The sequence below is a fragment of the Neodiprion pinetum genome, chromosome 1 (genome assembly GCF_021155775.2).
Source record: "Neodiprion pinetum isolate iyNeoPine1 chromosome 1, iyNeoPine1.2, whole genome shotgun sequence".
NCBI classification, from domain to species: Eukaryota; Metazoa; Arthropoda; class Insecta; order Hymenoptera; family Diprionidae; genus Neodiprion; species Neodiprion pinetum.
In genome coordinates, this window is record NC_060232.1 from 5,974,606 (window position 1) to 5,995,946 (window position 21,341).

Sequence of the window (21,341 nt, forward strand, 5' to 3'; positions counted from 1 at the left end):
TCCTTTTTTTTTTACCAAAAAATTTTTCGTCTCAGAATTGATTCGTATGACTCTTTCCCGAACAATTGAAACTCAAGGAACTCAGAAAACGCAGCGAAAATGGCGTGGGATCAACAGAAGAGAAATTACGAAGGAGAGACCACCTGCTGAAAAATGTCGAAAATTCAGGTTTTCGTTTTTTGGCTGTAACTTTCGACGCGTTGATGGCAGCGTATTGGGACTGCGCCCAATCGATTTCTCTGGCAAAATTACGTCGGAATAGTGCATCAAAGATCTTATTCTAGCACTTTTCAAAATCACGAAAATCCTGGAAAAAAATTCTTCACTCAAAATGAAAAGCGCCTTTCTCTTCATGAGATTCCAGAGCCATCAACGTCTTGGAATCAATCTGACTGAACTCTCGTAGCATTATTGCACCCCAAGCAAATCAGGATTGTTCAAGCTTTGGAAACCTCGTAGGACGAACAGCTTCAGAGTCAAAAAGAATGTATTTAGTACTTGGGCTGTAACTCCGGACCCGCTGCTTGCAGTCCTTCCAAACTCTGAGGAATCGATTTCTCATCCAAAATTATATTGATGTCAGGCATGAAGAAATCAATTTCATTGTTTTCCGAAATAGGTAAATTCTTCACTGAAGACATCTAACGACAAGATCGAAAGGGTCAACCCCTCATGTTCCATGATTTTCGGATTGAAAGATTTCTCGTTTTACAGTTAGAATTGATTCCTGTAACGCTAGAGACATCCATAACATTGCAGGATCAATAGCTGAGAAAATACGAATAAAATACGGAAAAATATCGCATTTTACAGTGGTAGAGGATTATTAAATGATTACTAATTTCATTAGTATTAGATTTGATTTCACTTTTTTTTATTCATATTTCAAATTACTTTGATTTAAAAATTACAGAGATCATTTTGTTTATGGATTGTCAGTATGTAGTGACAAACGAACATGCTATCAATGTGTATAATATCTGTTTTATTATACTTGATAAGTGATAAGTGGTAATCGAAAATGAAAAGTGTGATTGCCATATAAGGAAGGAAAACTCCGAATTTCGTCTGCTCAAACGTTAGATACAAAGTATATATCGTGTATTACATGTGGATGATATCGTATTATTATATAAATAGATGCTATTAATATTAAAAAATTTTACTTGTTTACAAAAATAAAACAAGACACAAGAATTCATCCTATCTATATTCGAAATAAAATTTTCTACCTAATTGAAGCTAAAGATATTCTAACTAAAATAAATGATTCTCATTTTGATGATTTTCTCCGTGAATGATGTGTAGTTTCAGGCTTGTATTTTCAATTGGTTGAATAACAATTCGCCAGATCGGTCTGTTACTCAGTCACAACACTTTGAGGTTGTGCTCAATGCTCTTTTTCTATGGTTCTCAATCATGGATAGGTAAGTAATTTCAACTTATCGTATTAATTTTTGTTTTTTCCGTATTTCATCGCTTACATTGTTTTTTAAGCCTAAATGTTTTCAAACAAGTAGGAAATCACGAAAACTGAAATAACGGGACTTGAAGAGAAGAATGAATATCTCCTGAGAAGTGTTTTTGAAACACATGTCCAGTATATTAAAGTATTAACCTTTCGCTATGCTTTTCCGATTACAAAGTAAAAACATCCATGACGTTTATTTAGAAATGTAATTCCTTTTATACAAAGAAATACTAACGCTCGTTCATTTAGAGAGCACTCCTACTTAAATAGCATCTGTTTGACGCGTAGATTGCAAATTCTAGTGAATTAATCCATCGCAATTGATACTCTAATGAGTAATGACATTGAGAAATGTTCTCTGGTACTCTATATATTCATACGCTCGATTTCTCGTACATATTGTTACAAGAATACATTCCAATGGCAAATGTTAATGAACTCAAATTTCATGATGTGTTTCTTGCATCAAATACTCTCCACTGATAATACAATGGTGTTTGAGACTAACTAATTTCACACTACAAATGCTCACAGGTAGAATGAATTAAATTTAATGATGTCCTTATACATATTCGCCAGACAATACCTTCATGTAAAAAGATTTTGTGTGAGAATATTTCAACAAAAACTTTCAATAACTCGTTCAACTTACCACTTTCCAATGAAACGAAAAGTCTAGTAACCATTAAATTTACGCCCAGTTTATTTACGCATTCAACAACACTCGAATGGGTTATCAGATGCTTAAAACTCCTGCCACCCAAGTTGTATTAAATATTAAATGAAGTTACTCATAGATCTCATTCAAAACCCGTTCTAGTATACTACTATTTCAACCATATATAAGCTTAGAATAATCAACTGATCTGTTCATCCCGAGGATCGGAATTCGGATTGGTTGGATTTTCTGAATTCTCATGCGGGAATGACAGACCTGAGATCATTCCTTCAGGGTGACAGGGTTCCTCAACGATACACGGAACAGAAATTTTATCCCATGTGAATTTATTCATAGTAGTTAATCCGTGCACACAGAAGATACTTTGAGAGTGAGGATGGCAAAGATGAGTTTGCGGATGTTGTAGCAAGACCGCCGTTGTTCGGGGATGAGAGGGATGGGTGAGCCATGTCACACCTGGCTCTGCTCTGTGTCATTTGCCATTCTGCTGTAGTGCCGCGTTGATCTGCGCCCACAAATCCTTTTTGCAGGACTTTGATCTGTAATCAAATAAACCGTCGGAAAATGGGATGTGATTTTTAATACCGGCACTTCTGGTTTTTAAATACAATTCGTCTCCAGATTAAATAATCAACGAAAGATATTTTCAACATTTTACAACAGTGATTGCTTTTGACCTTACCTTCTGATGGACTGCAGCCATTCTTTAAATTGAGTATGCCCCTCAGGAGTGATTTGAAATGCGGCTCTTGCTGCGCACACAACACTGACGAAATCCTCATAGTCCCCTGCTGCTAGATGATAAAGCTTCTGATGCATACACTGGATATACCTAAGATTTAAGTTAATTGTTTAATGAATGGTGCAATATTCAGTCATATTGAGATACTTGAACAATTAAATTGACTGTAGCAAACAAAAAATAAAATCCTCATTTTTTTACCAGGATTCCACTTAACAGAAAAGCAAGTGCTTAACAATATAAAATAGAAAAATTACTAACATTTGCTGACATTTGTGAACGAGCGGAGCGAGGGCTGATCTCAAATGCTGTAAAACTAGGGTTGGATTGCTTCTAGCAAGATAGTGAGCAGCCTCGAGTGCAACGTCGTGAAGAACAAAAGGACTGACGATGCTGTTTACTGTGCAAATGCAGAGTTGGTGGAGATACTGGTTACCGAGGCGTTTAGAAACACGAAGTAGCCATTTTACATCTTCTCCATATGGTGGATTTCGAGCATACTTGGCTTGTGGCCTGTCGTCATGAACTCTTCGAGCCAAAGTCTCCAGAGCCAACATACCAACCCTATAAGCAGCTACCAATGCTCGCAGCTGCTGTGGACTGAAAGGTTGACTCTGTCTATGTACCTAAAAGAATTAAAATAATTCTAAATACAAGTCAAAAGATTTGCGGTTTGTATAAATCAAAACCAGAGCGGTCTCTTTTGCACATCTAAGATTATGACAGGTAATTATTTCGTACTATCCATTGTTTATCAATAGACATCGGATTATATGCACCTGCATGTTTGCACATGCATATGCCTTTAACGCGATATTTAAAACGTTATTACACAATTTATTACTTTATTTCAGTAGCGAGGTATGTAGGGTTTTGAAGCAATTAAGATGATTAATGCAAATATCAATGGAACAGGTCAATCCCTGCCTCAAGAGCTCATTTTCGGCCTACAAATTAATATTAAGTGACAAACGTCGCAAGTTTGCTTTAGCAAGTTTAGAAAAATACGTGATTGTGTATTGTCACAAGAATTATAATTGATTGAAAAGTATGATTAGTAAAAATAAATGAAAAATCCAAATAAAAATTGACATTCTTATAGCGGATATCTTGTGCATATTTTTCACCCTTTTTTAGGGCATTTGCAAGCATATTTTGCCATTTTGTTAACGCATATAATCTGATATGTATTCATCACCAATGTAAAAATTAAGGACCTTACCTGTGGTTGCGCTCTAACAGTTGATATGATAGGTTGAGCTTGAACTAAAGTTGGACCAGGCAGACCGTTTTGACCAGGAAGTGGTCCCGCTACTCCAGACTGAACCTTTCGAAAGTATAACACCTTTGTGAATAGATTTTAACTTTACTGTTCGTTTAAAGTTTCATTAGGGAGTAAGTGATAAGCGGAAACAATACTACTACCTCAGATTAATTAAGTGTTGTTTGTACCACAGCTATCAGTAAACATATCACAATTATCAGTAAACATAAAGAATAGAGACCTATAAGTTTATTACTCACATTCACAGGCATCGGTTGTTGCATAGTAAACATATGATGAGTTCCCGGAGGTGCTTGTACATTAACGGTCGTTACAGGTGGTGGGGCATAGTATTGAGGTACCAGAGGTTGCTGGGTACCAACAGCTGGATTTCGAGGATGCTGAGGATGTCCAGGATGAGGAGAAAATAAGGGATGGAACATCTGCATGTGAGAAGGTGGTGGAGGTAACGCCACTCTGTGTGGAGGCATTGGCCCACCAAATGCTGGAAGATGATGGTGAAAACGGTGCACAAAGCTGTACGGAGCTACGGTATATGGTGTCCCAACCCCTAAACATGAAACAATAGTTTCAACAATCATATTTAGTCAGATTCTTGTCCTCGTAGTTGAATGAATATAGATATAAACTTTCGGGAAATACCTGAAGACGTCGAAAGTTCTTTTAGAAAAATTTTAACGGACAAACATGTAATATATTACCCAGCGGAGCAGGTGTTGTAATAGATGGATGCACGCTTGGATACGGCTGAGGTGGTGGTGGCTGAGTACTTGTCACAACAACTGCTTGAGCTGGACCTGGTATTACTTGACCGGTAACCAAGTCCATAGGAGGTCCAGATTCAACAAGCAGAGCTCCGCTTGGATCTAATTGCAAAGGATCGTGAGGAATTTCTTCCTGCTGTTCCCCACCAGGAGTATGCTGAAAATGTGTAACTGTCTAATAAAGTATCCGAATTACCTGACAACGTAATATACCTAGGAAAATGAAAAATAGTCAAGCCTACTCAATGACTTACCCTTAAATACAATTCATACCAGTATTTGGCTACTTGGAACAATACTTCTGGATAAACTCCACCACCTTTGGCGGTATTTTCGACAGTTATACAAGCCTTCTCTAGCATGAGATCACTTTGTTCCTTGCACTGAAACAACGATATAAAATTGTAATCTCTTTTTATAATTTGTTTATTTGCCTGAGATACATTAACGTGAACAACCAAGATATTTGAACGGAAAAATAAGGCATTTGTTTTCGAGTTTTCTCAATTTACCTGCAAAATAGCTCTCTGTATCTCATTCGGATTGAGAGCATGCGCATGCGGCAGGCATGACAGAGCTAATTCAGCAGCAGCTCTAACCATATTGGGATCACTTCCTCTGGAAGACTTGTCGGCTATACTGACAGCTTCTGGAGGAGTCAAGTGTCCCTCCCAACTATCTATAAGGAACCATATAGCAGGAGCGCCAATTTCCATTGCTTGACCAGTTATCCAAGAGACATGACTCGAGTACGTGCGACTCAACCAATTTGGACTAACGCAGTTGTGTAGACCAAGGGCATAGAGTCCAAGTTGGAAGGCACACATGTGAAGAGCCCTATGTGGTCCGTGATGATTCTGGCTAGTAGAGGCCTGAGTAAATAACGAAGTGGCACTATTACCCCCAGCCTTAGCTAAAACTGTCTTAGCAAGTTCACACATGAAGTGCGCTCCAGCTTCTGACGGCTGATTAGGAATCGATGGATATGCCCGCTTGCCCTTGAAACTGAAAAATATTATTTACTTCAATGTTAAGCTGTAGGAAAGTACAAAAAATGTGTTTTCGTTAGAAAAGAAGTAATAATTCCGGCAAGAAATTTGCATTAGAGTGATGCGAAGTTCTCACCGAGTCTCTTTAGTTCTTGCTGGTGCCTGCTGCTGAGCTGTTTGTGGTTGGACTGTTAAAGTACTCATTCCACTTTCAATTTCTGCACTAGTGCTGCTATGGGGTCTGCTATTTGCTCCAAGAGCACCATCCCCATTACCAGTTGTTTCTATTCCAGTGAGAGGAGAAGCACGCGCTTCCTCGCAACGGAAGCCGGCCATCTTGAAAGAAGAATTGTAAGAAAATAACGTGCAGGAATTATGTGCAATATTTTGAACCCTTAGTAGTTTTACCTGACTCTTTGTAGGAGGATTAGAGGAGTAATAACTGCTAAGTATAGGTGATTTGATCAGTTGATGAACATCGCGGTCCAGTAATTTATCCATTATTCGTGCCACCTTCATCGGTATATCCTTGTAGTGCACCAACAGAGTTATAGCCAGATCCCCTCTGTAAATGTGGAAAATTGTAACGCAGAAAGCGTTATTATAACACGGAATACAAATTGTTATAAAAATTGACTATTTATTTATAAGATGAATCATGTGATGTGTGAATAATACCTTTGCCTCCGTGTCCCTTCGCATAATAGGGGATGGTCTGCTTCACTGACATTCGCCTTCAATCCAAGAGCTGCGACTGCTGCGTCAAATCCGAGGTTCTCGTCTACGTCTGTGGGCAGTTTCAGTCCTGCGAATCATTCCCATCTTATTTAGTAGTTATTTACAAAAGATAATTATTAACACTTTCAGTTCTGAAAAGGTGAATTTAGTTTCATTCCTACAACTAACACATAAACATGATGTAATGTATTGTGAAGTACGATAGTCAGGTTGAGTAAACACAAGCAGTGTGAAAAGAATTATCATTTGCATGTTGATCGCAGACACACTGGCTGCATGTAAGTACATATTCAGTGATGAAATATACTCCTGTTTCAATTTAGGTAGTTGAGACAGGAAAATTCTATCATCAACTGCTTCGAATTATCATAACTTCAATTTATGCATCTTGTTAGTTTTTTTTTCGGTACAATACTGTTATATACTGAAGATGCACGAATAATGAATTAATTCTGACTAAGACAACAAAGACAAGTTTTGTAATCTACGTCTTCGACAAAGACGCACAACCTGTAAAACATGTTCATACAAAAAAAAAAGTAGTAAATGTAACAGTACTTGAAATGTTGAGTGCATCAAAGATGAAGCTGGACAGCATAATTGGCAATAGGGCGTGACCTCTGGACCGTAATACTCCATCTCTCAATTGCTCTGCTCTCTGTCTAACCATGGCGAGTTCAGAAGGAGACAATGGTATCCTTTTCAGTAAGCCTACCAACTCGCTTTCTTGATGAGCTAACTTGACCTGGATTACAAACATACAGAAAAAAAATAAAATAAAGCCTAGGTAGTAAGTTGCTTCGCAAATATAATGCAGGTAATATTCATCGTGATGACTAGAATATAGATATTTGTGTAATGAAATGTAATCGAGTTAGTCAATTCGTAAAATTTTTGTACCGTGAATGAAAAATAATGAAACATGGTCACTTAAGTTTACAATGGATTACTTCAAGAGGTTTCGTGCTCGCTGGAGGCCTAGCCATTTCAAGTCCGAATAATCCAACTCTAAAGGCCAAATTGTGATGTTCAGAATTTTCGGCAAGCACCGTACAGAGGAAACCGCATTTTGCCAACGTCGCAGATGCCAAGCAGGTGAGTTGGTGCGAGGCAGGATTGATTTGTTGCTGCAACAGGTAAAAAAACTTTTAACCAATTATATTACCATTCTGAGCACAGTATCTGATAATTGTTTTGTCTGGTTAGAAACTTTAGTATCCACGTGAGTTCACCTTTTTCCTTTTTCCTTTGACTGGCAGAGGTGGTACCTCGATCATCAAGTCAGGTGGATTAGCTAGTAATTCTTCGGCAAGCTGAACGCCAAGAGTACACGCTTCTCTTGCATGACCGTGCGCGTGAAGTCCCTCAGCTCTGGCGAAGAGTATATCCCATGGATCCTCGGTCTTCTTTAAATTGCCTAAGACTGTACTGGTATTTGCAGAACTAATAGCAAGTGTTTCGTTCTTTGAGTCTTTATTACTTGCACCCCCATTAGCTACTGGTGTTTTTGGGTCATAATAATACACGTTGTACTCATCCCCAGATGGGCTGTCGCTGCTCGATGATAAACTCTCATCCTTGGATGGTCTCCTCGATGGATCCTTCTCGAGATCTGAGTCCGGTCCACTTTTCACAACATTATGCTTAGGTACAACACCGCGTGAAGTACTTGCCACTGGTTCATTACTATACTCGACTAAACTTGGCCTACGATTTGTTTCAACTGTTTTACTGTTACTACTATCACTACTATCACTGTGCGTCTCAGACGACGCATTTGAGCGGTGCTTATCCAAACTTTGAGCGTGGTTTAGACTGGTGTTGCTACTAGATGATGATTCGCTGCCGCCACCTTCCTGTTGAATAATATAATCACCTTAAATTAAACATGCGATGTAATTTTTTTTTATTAGAGTTCCATACTTTTATAAAGCATAAGAATAATGTCAGCATAAATCTGCAAGACTGCCAAAATCTGAATCAAAAAGTAAACAATAATATTTGTACCTGCGAATCTGTATCTCCACAGTTGTTTAACTGAGCGCAACCGCGTCTGACAAGAACTGCCTGTGGTTCTGGTGTCTCTGGCATGTCCGTATAATTTTCACAAAATCCTTCCGAACTAACGCTGCTTCTGTTTCCGTCTCCAGCATTTCTGGAACATAATCCAGGAAACTCTCGCGGATTCAACCGTCTTCTATCCATGTAACTGAATTCTACCAATCCCAAACTGAGCGGTCTTCTACCATGATGGTGAGACGTTGGCGGTTGACAATTTAGAACCGCAGGACTTGAATTTACCTGTGAACAATAGTTTTTTTTTCCATCACTACAGGTAAATGCTAACATTTTTATATAGAGATTTATGATCGTTAAACGGGCTGAATAAAGTCAATAATGGCTGAAATAATTGACCAAATATATCAATGTGTTGCAAAATGGCAACAATGTTACACAAATGCATCATGTTGCTTTACACCTGGCAACCGTCGGTTATCAGAATTGTTTTGCTATGAAACAATTTAAAAGTAATCTGTTAATAGCATAATAAGTATTGGCCACTTCAAAATCAAGTAAACTAAACTTAAGAGAGATGAAATAATAAAAAATAAAATGCATCTTTTGTAAAAAGAGCTAGGGGCTAGATACTTTTTATTAACTTTTGTTTTACGAACTTGATTAACTTCTGTCCTTGCGTCTCCCGCATGTCTGAAACACGTGAATGGACAGTGGTACATAGGGTTACTCCCAGCGGTATACGTGATCCCAGGAAGTGTGTATTCTTCCCAATCTAAGTAACAAGCTTCTAGCGCTGGTTTAAATCCTGTAAATACCTCAAGATCTGTTCTTAAGGAATTTTGAATGCTACTATTATTCCTATTGTGTGAGTTATGTGACACTGAGCTACCTCGACTTTTAGTTATCTGGAAAAAAAGTATTGCATGGTATGACTAAAAATTATGATTCATGTTATTAAAAATTATGTGATGAAATATAAAAAATCTTTGAAAGAAGACGTTATAATTTCAATAAAAAGTGAACATGCAAGTGAGTTAAAAATCAAACCTTGTCAATTATTTTCATATGCCACGCTGTGAACTGACCATGAAGCATTTCCCTCTCAGATGGAGATAGCCCAGGATTCAATGCTGCTAACCTCCAGAGAACAACTATCTCATCACAGAGCGAAGAACAAGCATGTTGTGACGCATTGCTGTTCATATTGCCATGTTTTCCACCCCCGTGTCCAGAACCATTTGAAAGGGCAACTTTAGTGTTGAACCACCACACGAGAATTTGTTCACAAGCCATACACTCCTCGGTAATTATTTCAAGAAGCGGTATAGCGTTTCTGTCTGTTCTTTTAAACATTTCTCTGACTATTGAAAGAAGATTCCACATCCCCTCTGGCTCACGACCCCTTAACGGTCGCAATAGAGATGACCATTCTGCAGCAGCCGGCGGGGCAGTGGTACTTAGATAATTCACGTCGCTGTAAAAATACAACCGTTGGATATTAGTTGAAAATGAGTGAACGATAAGGCCATCGTCATATTTCTTTCAAAACAAAATTTAATGATTGTCAGATGTTTTACATACCTGAAAACTATCGGAGCAGGTACACAAAATTTGATAAGAATTTTTTTTATATTATCATGTAATGTTTTCTCATCCAAGTACCAGGAAGTTTGATCATGAGCGGATGCTCCAGCAGTGGGATCTGGTGCTCCGCAATAGCTATTTATAGCGCTAGGTTGCGCTGATAAAAGTTCATCTAAAAGACGCTGAGCAGTGGGAAGGATTTGTTGTGGCAGTTCGCTAATAAGATATTGAGCAAATTTCTGTAGTTGTTCACGATGCAGCCTGGACAGAGATTCGCTCACAGGTGCTCTCAAGCATACTTGGGTTGGCTGTAACATTGAGATAAGATTATTTCTCACTCTTTTCCTAGTTGACAGATTTTCTTGAAAATCAGAATATGCCCACATTCATAAAACATACCAATCAATTCACTAAATAAAAAAAAAAAAAAAAATCAACTTACCAGATGTATTCTATGCAAGCAAACCGCAACTACATGTGAACACCAGTATGCCGTTGAAGAGCATGTGCAATTGCAGGATGTGATACGTCGCCTATCAAATGTCACAGCTACATTGTACTGAGTACGAGCAGCCATAACGGTTGGTAAATTATGAACGTTTGCTCCCATTGGCGCACTGACGCTGGCACTCAGATGAAAGCCTGGACGGTGAAAAAAGTAAAGTTTTAAGTAGTGGCAAAAATTATTAATTTAAAATACAATTCATTAACTTTATTAAAGAAATCCCAATTGGATGCCCTTTGCGGAATCAAACTAAAATTACGTAGATGTACGAAACATAAACTGTGGTCTTCGCAGAACAACTCTGACGTAATCATGATGTTTTCATGTTTTTCATGTTCGAAAAACTTTCATTGTGTGACAACAATAATGATAATATGAGGTGTATAATTGAGCTAGATTTTTTTAATGATTCACGAGTTAATGAATCACATTCCAAGACTACTGGGATATCGGGTGAGGTCACTATCAATTACGGTGTCAATCAGCAAGTGGCAAGGAAAATTAGAGGCTGTGCCACATGATGATAGAGGTCATCATTGTCCGCTGAACCTTCACGAAGGGTCAAACGACAGATTGCCCGCAGATGCCGTAGGAAACGTGATCAGACCAAATATTCCCATTTCTACATTCTTACCACCGCTGCATTACATTATCATTATTACAATCATCGTTATTATTCCATCTTTTGCAAAGTGGCAGTATAACTTGATATGACATTTGCAGGTATAGAAAATAGGTCTACTGGTGAGCTGATAGTTTCCTCATTATTACCAACGAGTCTCATCTTCACAGGATACGATAAGAGGATGGAGCCCCCGGATTAATCAAAGGGTAACAAGATACGGTAGAATATCACTTACCAATTTGAAGTGGATCCTTGACACTCTTGGTACGGAAGAGATAGTCCCCGCGTTGAAACTCGTCGGCGCTTCCATTGGCGAGGCAGGAATAGAGGCGGATATCCTCTTCGTTGTCGGGGAAACTCCAAAACGCTATCCTCAGTTGAAGTTGTTCTGGTACCGGTGGATAAACGTGTTCCACCAACTCGAAGGGGATATGCGAAGCGACGCATCTTGCCGATAATTCGCACAACGTTGGCACCGTCTGACCCTCTGAAATGAAAAAAAGGGACGAAAGTTGAATTTTAGTCGAACAGCGAATCCGCTTCGTTTTGCAGCTGAATCATTCATTCGTTACAGAGTGAACGTTGGACTGAAACCATAATAAACGAACAGCACTTGGAATGAAAATTGTATTAAATATAGTTCATTTATTGGCGTACTATCAGCCTGCTTCGAACTGATTGTCGTATCTGAAAGCGTGTCGTAGTATGTGTGTAAGGAAGAACTGAAGAATCCTTTTCAGAATGAGATTTATTCCCTTTGTCTACAGGAATTAAAACTGTTCTCAGCCGTGTAATATCATTTCTCCTACCTTCGTTACCTGAATTTTGAAATCTCAAACGGCGACAGTCGGGCTTACGCATCGTACGACTAGTTACAGTATCGTTTGAGAAATATAAAGACATGTACATACGGCGTGTTTTAATTTTGCTGCCAGCGAGTCTCGCTGCCCTTTCGGGATAAATTCCAATTTTAATTAAGTTACAGACAACTTTAATGAAGAAATATAACAATCGTAATGCCGAGGCGTCGAAAGGCAGTTGTTGCCGAAACTGTAACAATAATAATAATAATAATCAAACACGTCCGACGTTACGCCTACTTATACGAGAAATTGAAAATCGTCTATCGGTTTTCTAGATGTAAAAAAAAAAAAAAAAAAAGGAAACAAGAAAAACCCCACTCGGGGTGAACGAATTCTCGTCGTTTCAAACCCTCGAAGCTATATCAGGCCGACGACCTCCGAACCTCGTTCTCCGCTTAGATTCGACCCTTTGTTATTCCCTCCCTCGTCTCTCTCCTCGTTCATCTCCAGTGCGTTAGCCCCTAGGACGACCGAAACCTTAGGCAGCCCTTCCTTTTGATCGGTGAAAATTCTTTCCTCTACGTGAAGGAAAAAAGTGCAGCTTTTTATCCCAGATAACGTAGAATAACAATTTCGTAAAAATAGCTCGGCTGGTAGCGAGGTGTGTATAGAAAATGCAATTCGTCCCGCGAAGAAGGGAGGAGGACCAGGGAGAGAATCACTGCCTCGGAGAGAAAGGCTCGTTTGTCTACCCCGAATCATTACCGTAGAAATGTCTGTCTGGTTTGCCGAGCCTAGCCTAGCCCAGTTCCTCGTTAATGGTCTCGGATAAAATTCCCCAACTGTGGATCGTTTAACATATCGCGTGGCACCGGGCATTGGTTCGATACGGTTGTCATGGAAACGCAGGCAGGGCTGTCCTCCTCCCGTATATATACACACAGAAAGTGCGAGAAGGATGCGTCTCAATTGAAGACCCGCCCGTATCTCGGAGAGATATTTTGACTGGGGAATTCTTTTTTCTCTTTTCCTTTCACGCCCATCGATCTTATTTTCAACTACCCAATTAAATTCCTACGAATAAAGTCTGTCCGAACCAGAAAAACAAAAATTTATTTCTCGATTAATGCTGGTACAGATCAGATTCTCATGTATGTATACGCATATCTATAACGATCAATAATTCGTTATCGATCATTCGATTAAGATCATTTATCAACTATCGTTGTGCACGAAACAGTATTGAAACATTGTCGTACAACAGTATATAACGTTTCTATAACATTCTTTTCAATTAAAGTGGACTCGAATTACGACAAAGTTTTTAGGGAATCGTATGATGAAAGTTTTTACAGCAGCGTCATTTCTTACTTTGCTGAGAGCATTCGAAACAAAATGTTCTTCTGCTTATTGGTTTTTTTTCTCAAAACACGCAAATTCTCCCCGACCCAAACAGCTCGGCGGAAAATGTTATCGTATCTGCGGCTGACCGCATAACCGGCATTACTACTGCCTCGTTATATACATGCGCACATTATGCGAAAACACCGCTGATGTATAATTGCAAACTTCTTGACAAATGACAACTTAGCATAGACATTTATATTTCCAGCTTATGAACTGCATGGAAGCGAATAAACTTACAAGAGACACGTCAGCGAAAATCGTTCACCAATTGTAGTAAGGAGGGACGAATTTTATGCGAATGAAGGTAGTAACGTTACTGTAACGATACGTGATTAGGAAAAATCATTACTTCGCGCATTCAGGGATTTGTGAAATTTAATAAATCTTGGTAAACAAAATATACACGTATTTTGAAAAACCTACTCCTTGTAAACGTCGTTCTAAAATTGCGCAATGATAATTTTTTCCCACTGGTATGTCGTTACGTTAACGTTACCAGCTTCTGCCTCATTGCACTTTCAATGCTGTAGTAAATTTCATATTTGAATGGTAAAATTTACAGACATGGAATAGAAGATATTGAAAAAACGAGATGAATTATATACATATATACATATTTAAAAAAAAAAAAAAAAAAAAAAAAGAAACAGCGTTCCGGTAATAATTCAAAAATACAGTCTCACGTCGGTCAAATTCATTATAATGAAAATAGAATTGAACCACACAGTAAACTGCCTTATACCCATTAGCTCGCTTCGTCGAGCAAAAGAGCGAGCGAACCGTCGTGCTACAGCCGCGGTATAAGCTTCCAAGTCGATTGATTCCGACAGAACCTTTGCCGACAGATTTCAATCACTAAGGCGCAAGATTTAGGGCGTAAGCCTACACGCTCGATCGCATTTCGAACGACATCTACGTAACTCATGAAGAAAGAATAAAAAGAAAGAAAATATTTCTCGAAACAATCTGCATAAAGCATAACAACCGTGTTCTACATGCGATTCTGAACAGAAACACAGTAATACCTACATTTTTGCGTAAAATCGATATGAATCGGTGTGTTTTTGTTCAGAACTGCATGTAGAATGTGATTGTTATTCTTTTTTTTTTTCTTTTCTGCGTTCGTCGAAATTGAATGCGTATAACATCCCCTTAAGAATTAACTTTCCATTTATTTGACACATCTATACCGTGATATCGGCAAAAAGCATAAATAAATGAAAATTTTCATAAAGATACTAAAAGTGTAGATTTATGTAACTTTTTAAAATACGTTATCTAGCTAAGCCGTAAGGGTGAAATCTGAGTACAGGTTTTACCATGCTGCGAAACGAAAGCAGGCCATTATCAATAATTTCTCGAGCAAAGCTTTTGTGAATAATTCTAATTTCCTCCTGCGCGCGCGTCTGCAGTAAGGTAAAATATAAAGGCAAAGAAGATGTGTATATATATATATACATATATGTATGTATGTATGTATGTATGTATGTACGTATGTATGTATATTTCAACTACCTGCAAATTAAAATTTAATAAACCGGTGACTCTTTGTATGTACGTGCAGCATATATACCTTAAATTACGCATCCTCGTATACGTCATACATGTGCGATTGAATTTACAATCGCGTTAAGAAGCGGTATGCAGTTGGTAGATACGCGCTTATGAGCTAAAAGTAATAATTTATTTCACAAAGAGATGCGGGTCGGTTGGTTGGTTGGCTGGCTGGAGACAGCAAGCTGCTGCTGGAGCGACAGCCCGGTCGTAAAATAACACTAGTCTCTTTGTATGACGCGCTAGTGAAACGTGCTAGTGTGAAAAAGAGGAAAATAATGGAGAACGGACAAAGAAAAAAAGTAGGCAGAAAAATACAGACAACTGATTTGAACAAGGATGCCTACACAGTGTCGTAGTGTGATCCACCGGCAGGGTAATTCGATCCGAAAGGATACTAGGCAGTTGTAAATTTTCATTCTCATAATTTTATCCGGCTCCGGTATATTTTTTAAAACTAAAAATTGACCTTTCCAAGTGCTTTAGAAGTAATGTACAATTTTGTAAAATATAATCATTTTGCATGACTTTATCTTTGTCATTTTATGCCATCGTTCCACGGTGGTCATGAGAACCGCAATGTCAAACATGATGGGCAAATAGAATCAAGAGCAGGTCGTTGCTGGCAAATCAAGCAAGCAGTAAATACCGAATTCAAAATTTTATAGTAAAACGCATCAAGTTCGTTGAATAGTGTGTTCAAATAACTTGATAACTGATTATTCATTCATTATCTTGAATCCCCCCAAACAATTACACGCGGCATAGCGAGTAACAGAGTATCTATACAGGAAGTAAAGTTCATGCAGTCGTTGAAGTTTGACAGTATAATCTCATAAAGCGGAGACCAGATTGCCGGCAATCGCAATGGACCAAGAGGAGAATCCGCGTCGTCTAGGCTATAATATCGGTTTTTATAATACGGTAGAAACGAGTAGAGGAATAAAAATGAGGAAACTGAACAGTCTGGCGCAGGCAGTACGTCTGTCGCCTTTGTTGTGAATAGAGTATCTGTAGCAGTAAAGAGCAACAGCCGACCCTGAACCACTAAGAACTACTGGAAAGTGGAAACAAACGCGGTGGGGGCAGAAGTCAGTCGGCATCGGCATCGGCATCGGCATCGGCATCAGCATCAGCATCAGCAGGAGCAGCGGCAGCTACGCTGGGAGAAGTGGAAGCCCACGAGCTTGCGCGATGTACCCTCCTTACTCCGTTGCTCCTCCACGACCACCACCTCCACCTCCACCACTACTTCTACCTCTGACGATGCATCGGTTCGTCGTATCGCACGGGTCGTTGTCCATCTCTCAGCTTGAACCTCGGGCATTGCTACGAACGCCGAGAAACAACAATAACACACCGGTACGTCGTGTTATGGGCGATAAAGAAGAAGAAAAAGAAAAAGAAGAAGAAGAAGAGAATAGAAAGTTGATTTTGTATGTACTTTTTAAGTTGATGAATATCAACACGTGTAATCAAACTCTGACAATCGGTTATGAATTTATCGAATTTAAATTCTCATCGGGGAAAACAGGAATTTTTCAAACATTCCTTCTATTTATAGAAACCCTGGCCACGTTAGACTACTGCGTGGTATCGGGATTGTACTTGAGATACGATCTCTATGTAGAAACTGATACCTCTCATTATCGGAGAGAATACGACTGAAAAATAAGCGCTGCTTCATTATGGGATGGCTATTGTTCTATCCGCAGGACTCGATTCAGGCACAATGAAACGACCGCGAAGGAGATCGATGGAGACAATAAAGGGGACAAGGAATTAAGAAAGTGTCTAAGGACAAAATCTGATTTTCAATAGATACAATTTTGTTATCAAAAATTTGATTTGCATACAAAATGGCCCACCAAGCACAAAGTTCGCCGAATTTTTTAATTCGTTACTGATCCTTTATTTTTCATATTGATTTCTTAGTCTTCCGAAGACGTTAAGTACTCGGTAATTTCTAATTCAATGTACTTGACGCAACGTTTTTACACCTGGATGTGCTTTTTGGGAATATAATATAGAATAATGAAGAAAAATCGACACACAGAATTTAACTGACGGAGACAGAGTCGAAACTTTTAATTGAAACGAATGACTTGGTATGACAGCATATTGCGTATATACGAATCTGTCTTTATTAACGGAGATTTGTAAGGAGGCAGCGGAGTATAGAGAATGATCTGTATATACGAGGCGACATATTTTGTTCGGTAAAGTTTTCAACGACTCCTTTGTGTCTTGTCCTTGGCGAATCGAACAAGCAATCCTGGTATATAGAGCCACGGCGAGGAGGAGGCAGTTCGACGAGGGAGTAAATAACGAGTCACGACTACTAACCGGATGATTAAACAGTTGCGAGATTCAGAGATAGGGTAAGGATATGTATCCAGTAGTTCATTGCCAACGGGATGGCTGCTGAAAAGTTGCGCTCATACGTTGATTCATTAATCTTTATTCGTGATATGGGTATACATACGTACAACGCAAAAAGGAGATTCGCATCAAGATCGGAACACGTGTATTCAGGAAGTTATAGCTCAGACTCAAGAGCCAATTAACGATTCCTCGAAAATTACGAATCAGTTATGACATGGCAATCAAAAATCAAGAAGTTGTAAATTCTCGGATTATAGTGACGAATTTCGTTGAACATGAAGACGTTGCAAAACGGTGCGAATGAGATACGTGAAGAGTACCGTTTCTGGTCAATTCGGCAATAAATTGTTTGCCCAGAATATTTATTCGACGAAACGTCGTTTCTAAAAAAAAAACTCGTGGATTTAATATTCATACATCGTTGCACAAAAAAGTAAGTATATACGTACAGTCAATCACAAAACGTAAAATTCTTCTACCTGTCACGGTGATTTCATTCAAAGGAGATTGGTATTTATTTTTTTTTTTGTTTTATTTTTACCGAATATCCAATCGTAGAACGAAATGCCAGCTTTCGTATTTTTTTAGCGCTTCGACGAAAGCAAAAACATCTTTCCGAACTTGTAAACATATTTCATCATTCGTATATGATATACTTTATCAGGCTTTTGTCCACGCCTATTTTCTTACGCCCGTTGTGTACCCAACAAAATGGTCGACATCAAAGTAGGGAATGGTTAAAGTCCCGAACCATACAAATTACATCTATATAATTAGTATGCGTCGTGGTTTGATGTGAACCCCCTAACAGAGAATCAATTTCGTATCCAGCAAAATTTCGTGCAAAATGATTTGCCGATGCGGTAATAACGAATATAGCGTGTGGGAATTGTCCGTCAGATCCGATCAATGATTCGTGTATTTTAGAACATGAACCTGGTCACCGCGTTACTCGGTTTTAAAAAATGTATAAACAAACGTACGAACTTCCTTTTTGTACAAATAAATTGACGACTTGTGTGAAGGCAACAAACGGATCTCAGTTGTTTATCCTGCAGGTAGAAATAATATATCAATAGACAAAAGCGCGAACGCTATACCGCAGGTGTGTAAAAGGTGGTTTGTACGCGTACGTGTGCGTACAAGGGCGAAGGAAAAGAAAGGGAAAAGTGAGGGCAATGGTCGGGAACTGAATACGACGAGGATGATGATACGTATTGGAGAATATTTCCACGGGCCAGGCTGTGACGACAGCGGCCCAGGCGCAACGAGTCGCATCGACCGACGTCAGCGGCCGCCCTTTGTCCCGGTTATCCCCTTCCTAACTTTTCGTTACAACCATCAACGTCGGTCGCTGGTCTCTCTTGCAAGGCTGCAACGGTTGCAGCCGCCGCGGCAGCCTGACGTCGATGCGTGTCGGCCTGCGTTGGTACACGACGTAAATACATAAATACATAAATGCATTGATACACGCGTATATACCCATCTACCTATGTATATTTGTGTACGCATACCGCACACAAGGTGCATTATTCTGACTGGATGTGGGCAGAGAGAGAGCAAAGAAACGACACCCGATAGGGATCTCTTTAAAAACCGCATCTGTGTAACTGAGAATAATACGCCCGGCTGATTTCACGCGTTTCGTTGTATAAGGTTGAGGAAGGAGTGAAGAGATTTCGAATAATTTCCAATCCGCATCTCGTTGTCATTCGTCGTCTGTATTCCAGCGGTGTATACGTATGTGCAACGGTTCGTTTTCATAATTGTCTCAGGTCAGGTTTAACCCGGGGAAATCAAGGATTGTACACAAAAATGTACATCGACTGGAACGAGCAGAGTAATTAAGAACCTGTCAATAATTAAGGTGACGCGGAGCGGTATTTATTGTCAGAATGAGAAATTGCAGGTTCAGAAAACGTTTGCTGCTACTCCTCGTTAATATATTATCCTTTAGTTTGCTAATTGCTCTAGAGATAAGGCTTGTATAATAACGCCGGTCGATTGTTATGCGTGGTTTCTGTTACAACGGGCTGTAAAGCATTAACTTGCATTTTCAGCACGACGCTGCAGGGAAATGGATATTCCACTTTTGTGTATAAAATGTAAACATCCGTAGAGGCTGCGAATAGGGGCACCTAGAGGATCGTGTGACAACTGTGTGTATACCAATTTATAATCCCAGCGTATAAGCGACACGCGTACATTACCTGTGTGCGTCAAACCGAGGACAAAGGTTTAACTCTAGCGAAGAGCTGTGAGTGCAGCTCAGGGTAACTTGACCACTTTTCTCAGCCCAGGCGACGGTTTACCGTAAGAGTGTATTTTGTTGATTATGGGGGTGCTAGTCGATTATTATGTCGAATATCGAAGCCATTCTATTCACAATTCTGAACAAAAAGACTCCAAAGCATTTTCATTTGACGCTGAAATGAAGAAATGGTATGAATTCTACGAATTTACTGTTGCAATTTCGTAGAATTCATGTAATTTCGTTATTTCTGCGTCAAGTGAAAATGCGTTGAAATGTTTTTGTTCAGAATTGTGTATAGAATGGGGCTGTTCGGGCCTTTTTCGATATTTGAATGTATATACGTTGACTACATTCGAGTATTTTAAAAATTCGTCAAAGAAACATTTTCCACACTTTTAACGATTATAGAAAAAAATATACAACCGTCTATGACAGTTAGATATTTTTGTACCACAGTAAATTTGCGAGTTAAAGAAATTGTGCGAAAGTGGATAAGTTACCGTTATTTTTGCACTTCCGATGTGCAACAATATGGCTTCCTGTAACGTATACGAGAGGGTGAGAAAATAAATGGCGAGAACGGCGTCGCGCTGGCTGTCAAGTAATTAAAATCGTCCCGTCTAGGTTTACGATGCATTAGTCTAATTGAAAGTCAGAGATGATGTCTCTAGTCACGCCTTTACGCGGGACACAAAAATCCCGAGTCTTTACACGTTATTTAGAAATCCACGATGCGCACGGTGCAAAAGCGGGGTATCAGATTCCTTTATCTTCTTTCCGATTCGTCGGTTTTTCCTACTTTTACTTCTGCATCGGGTACGTTCGATAAGCAGGATGCTTTGTAAAGAGGAACGTTCACCATTGCTGTGACACCAGCTTTAAGTCGTGAAAACGTATGATTTGCGGTTTTATTTCTTCCTCAAACACGACGCTACCATTACCAAATTTCACAAACTTTTATCTTCGACTGCCGATGCATCCTGTTGAAATGCACCTGCACCAACCAACGAACCGTTAAATTAAGTGTGTAGGAAAAATTGTTGTGTAAAGGCTGAATAATATATGCGGAATTACCGTACTACCGACAATGAGCAGCTGCAAAACAGACGTAATTAAAACAATAGCACCGTTTCCGTTTAATTACGGGGGTCCTTCTAGCGTCGAACAATTGACGAGAATTTCGTCGTACAACACGCGTAAGCTTAAGTAGCATTATACCGATCGTAATTACTGAAATCTCACTCCACATTCATACGCATAACGTATTGTGAAAATTTAACGGCCCTTGATGCCGATTACGTGATCATTAAAACGAGGGTGGGAAAGGGCTAATGGACTGATTATGAGTTGAGCAGCTCGACGACTCGTCATCTGCGAGAGGCGAGATAAGTTATCTCAATTTTCACGGGATTTTAGATGTTCCTGGTCGATTCCAGTCTCTTTCTTTTCTCATAGGGATGCTGCGACTGCAGGCGGACAAAACTCGTCCGAGGAAAGGATGATAATGGAAAAGATAGTAAACCCTTTCTGTACAGCG

The 21,341-nt window shown here is 39.2% G+C and overlaps 1 protein-coding gene across 4 annotated transcripts; it reads right to left on the minus strand.

The window, feature by feature from the left end:
* Nucleotides 1-857: 857 nt before the first annotated feature.
* Nucleotides 858-11,767, minus strand: Dora (zinc finger SWIM domain-containing dorado). 4 transcript variants are annotated; one of them, XM_046634961.1, is made up of 20 exons: nt 11,637-11,767; nt 10,714-10,913; nt 10,269-10,579; nt 9,735-10,161; nt 9,344-9,592; nt 8,676-8,969; nt 7,901-8,524; nt 7,619-7,795; nt 7,227-7,413; nt 6,609-6,717; nt 6,339-6,495; nt 6,067-6,266; nt 5,454-5,946; nt 5,196-5,324; nt 4,879-5,098; nt 4,417-4,727; nt 4,115-4,237; nt 3,154-3,518; nt 2,833-2,982; nt 858-2,689 (listed from the first exon to the last, which is right to left on the minus strand). In XM_046634961.1, the coding sequence occupies exons 2-20, from the start codon at nt 10,879-10,881 to the stop codon at nt 2,623-2,625; spliced, it is 4,761 nt and encodes a 1,586-aa protein (XP_046490917.1). In that variant the 5' UTR covers nt 10,882-10,913; nt 11,637-11,767; the 3' UTR covers nt 858-2,622. The 4 variants fall into 4 exon arrangements, with proteins under 4 accessions (XP_046490917.1, XP_046490927.1, XP_068989198.1 ...); XM_046634971.1 differs by having other exon boundaries at nt 4,115-4,213; nt 6,609-6,735; XM_069133097.1 differs by having other exon boundaries at nt 4,115-4,219; nt 6,609-6,735.
* Nucleotides 11,768-21,341: the final 9,574 nt, after the last annotated feature.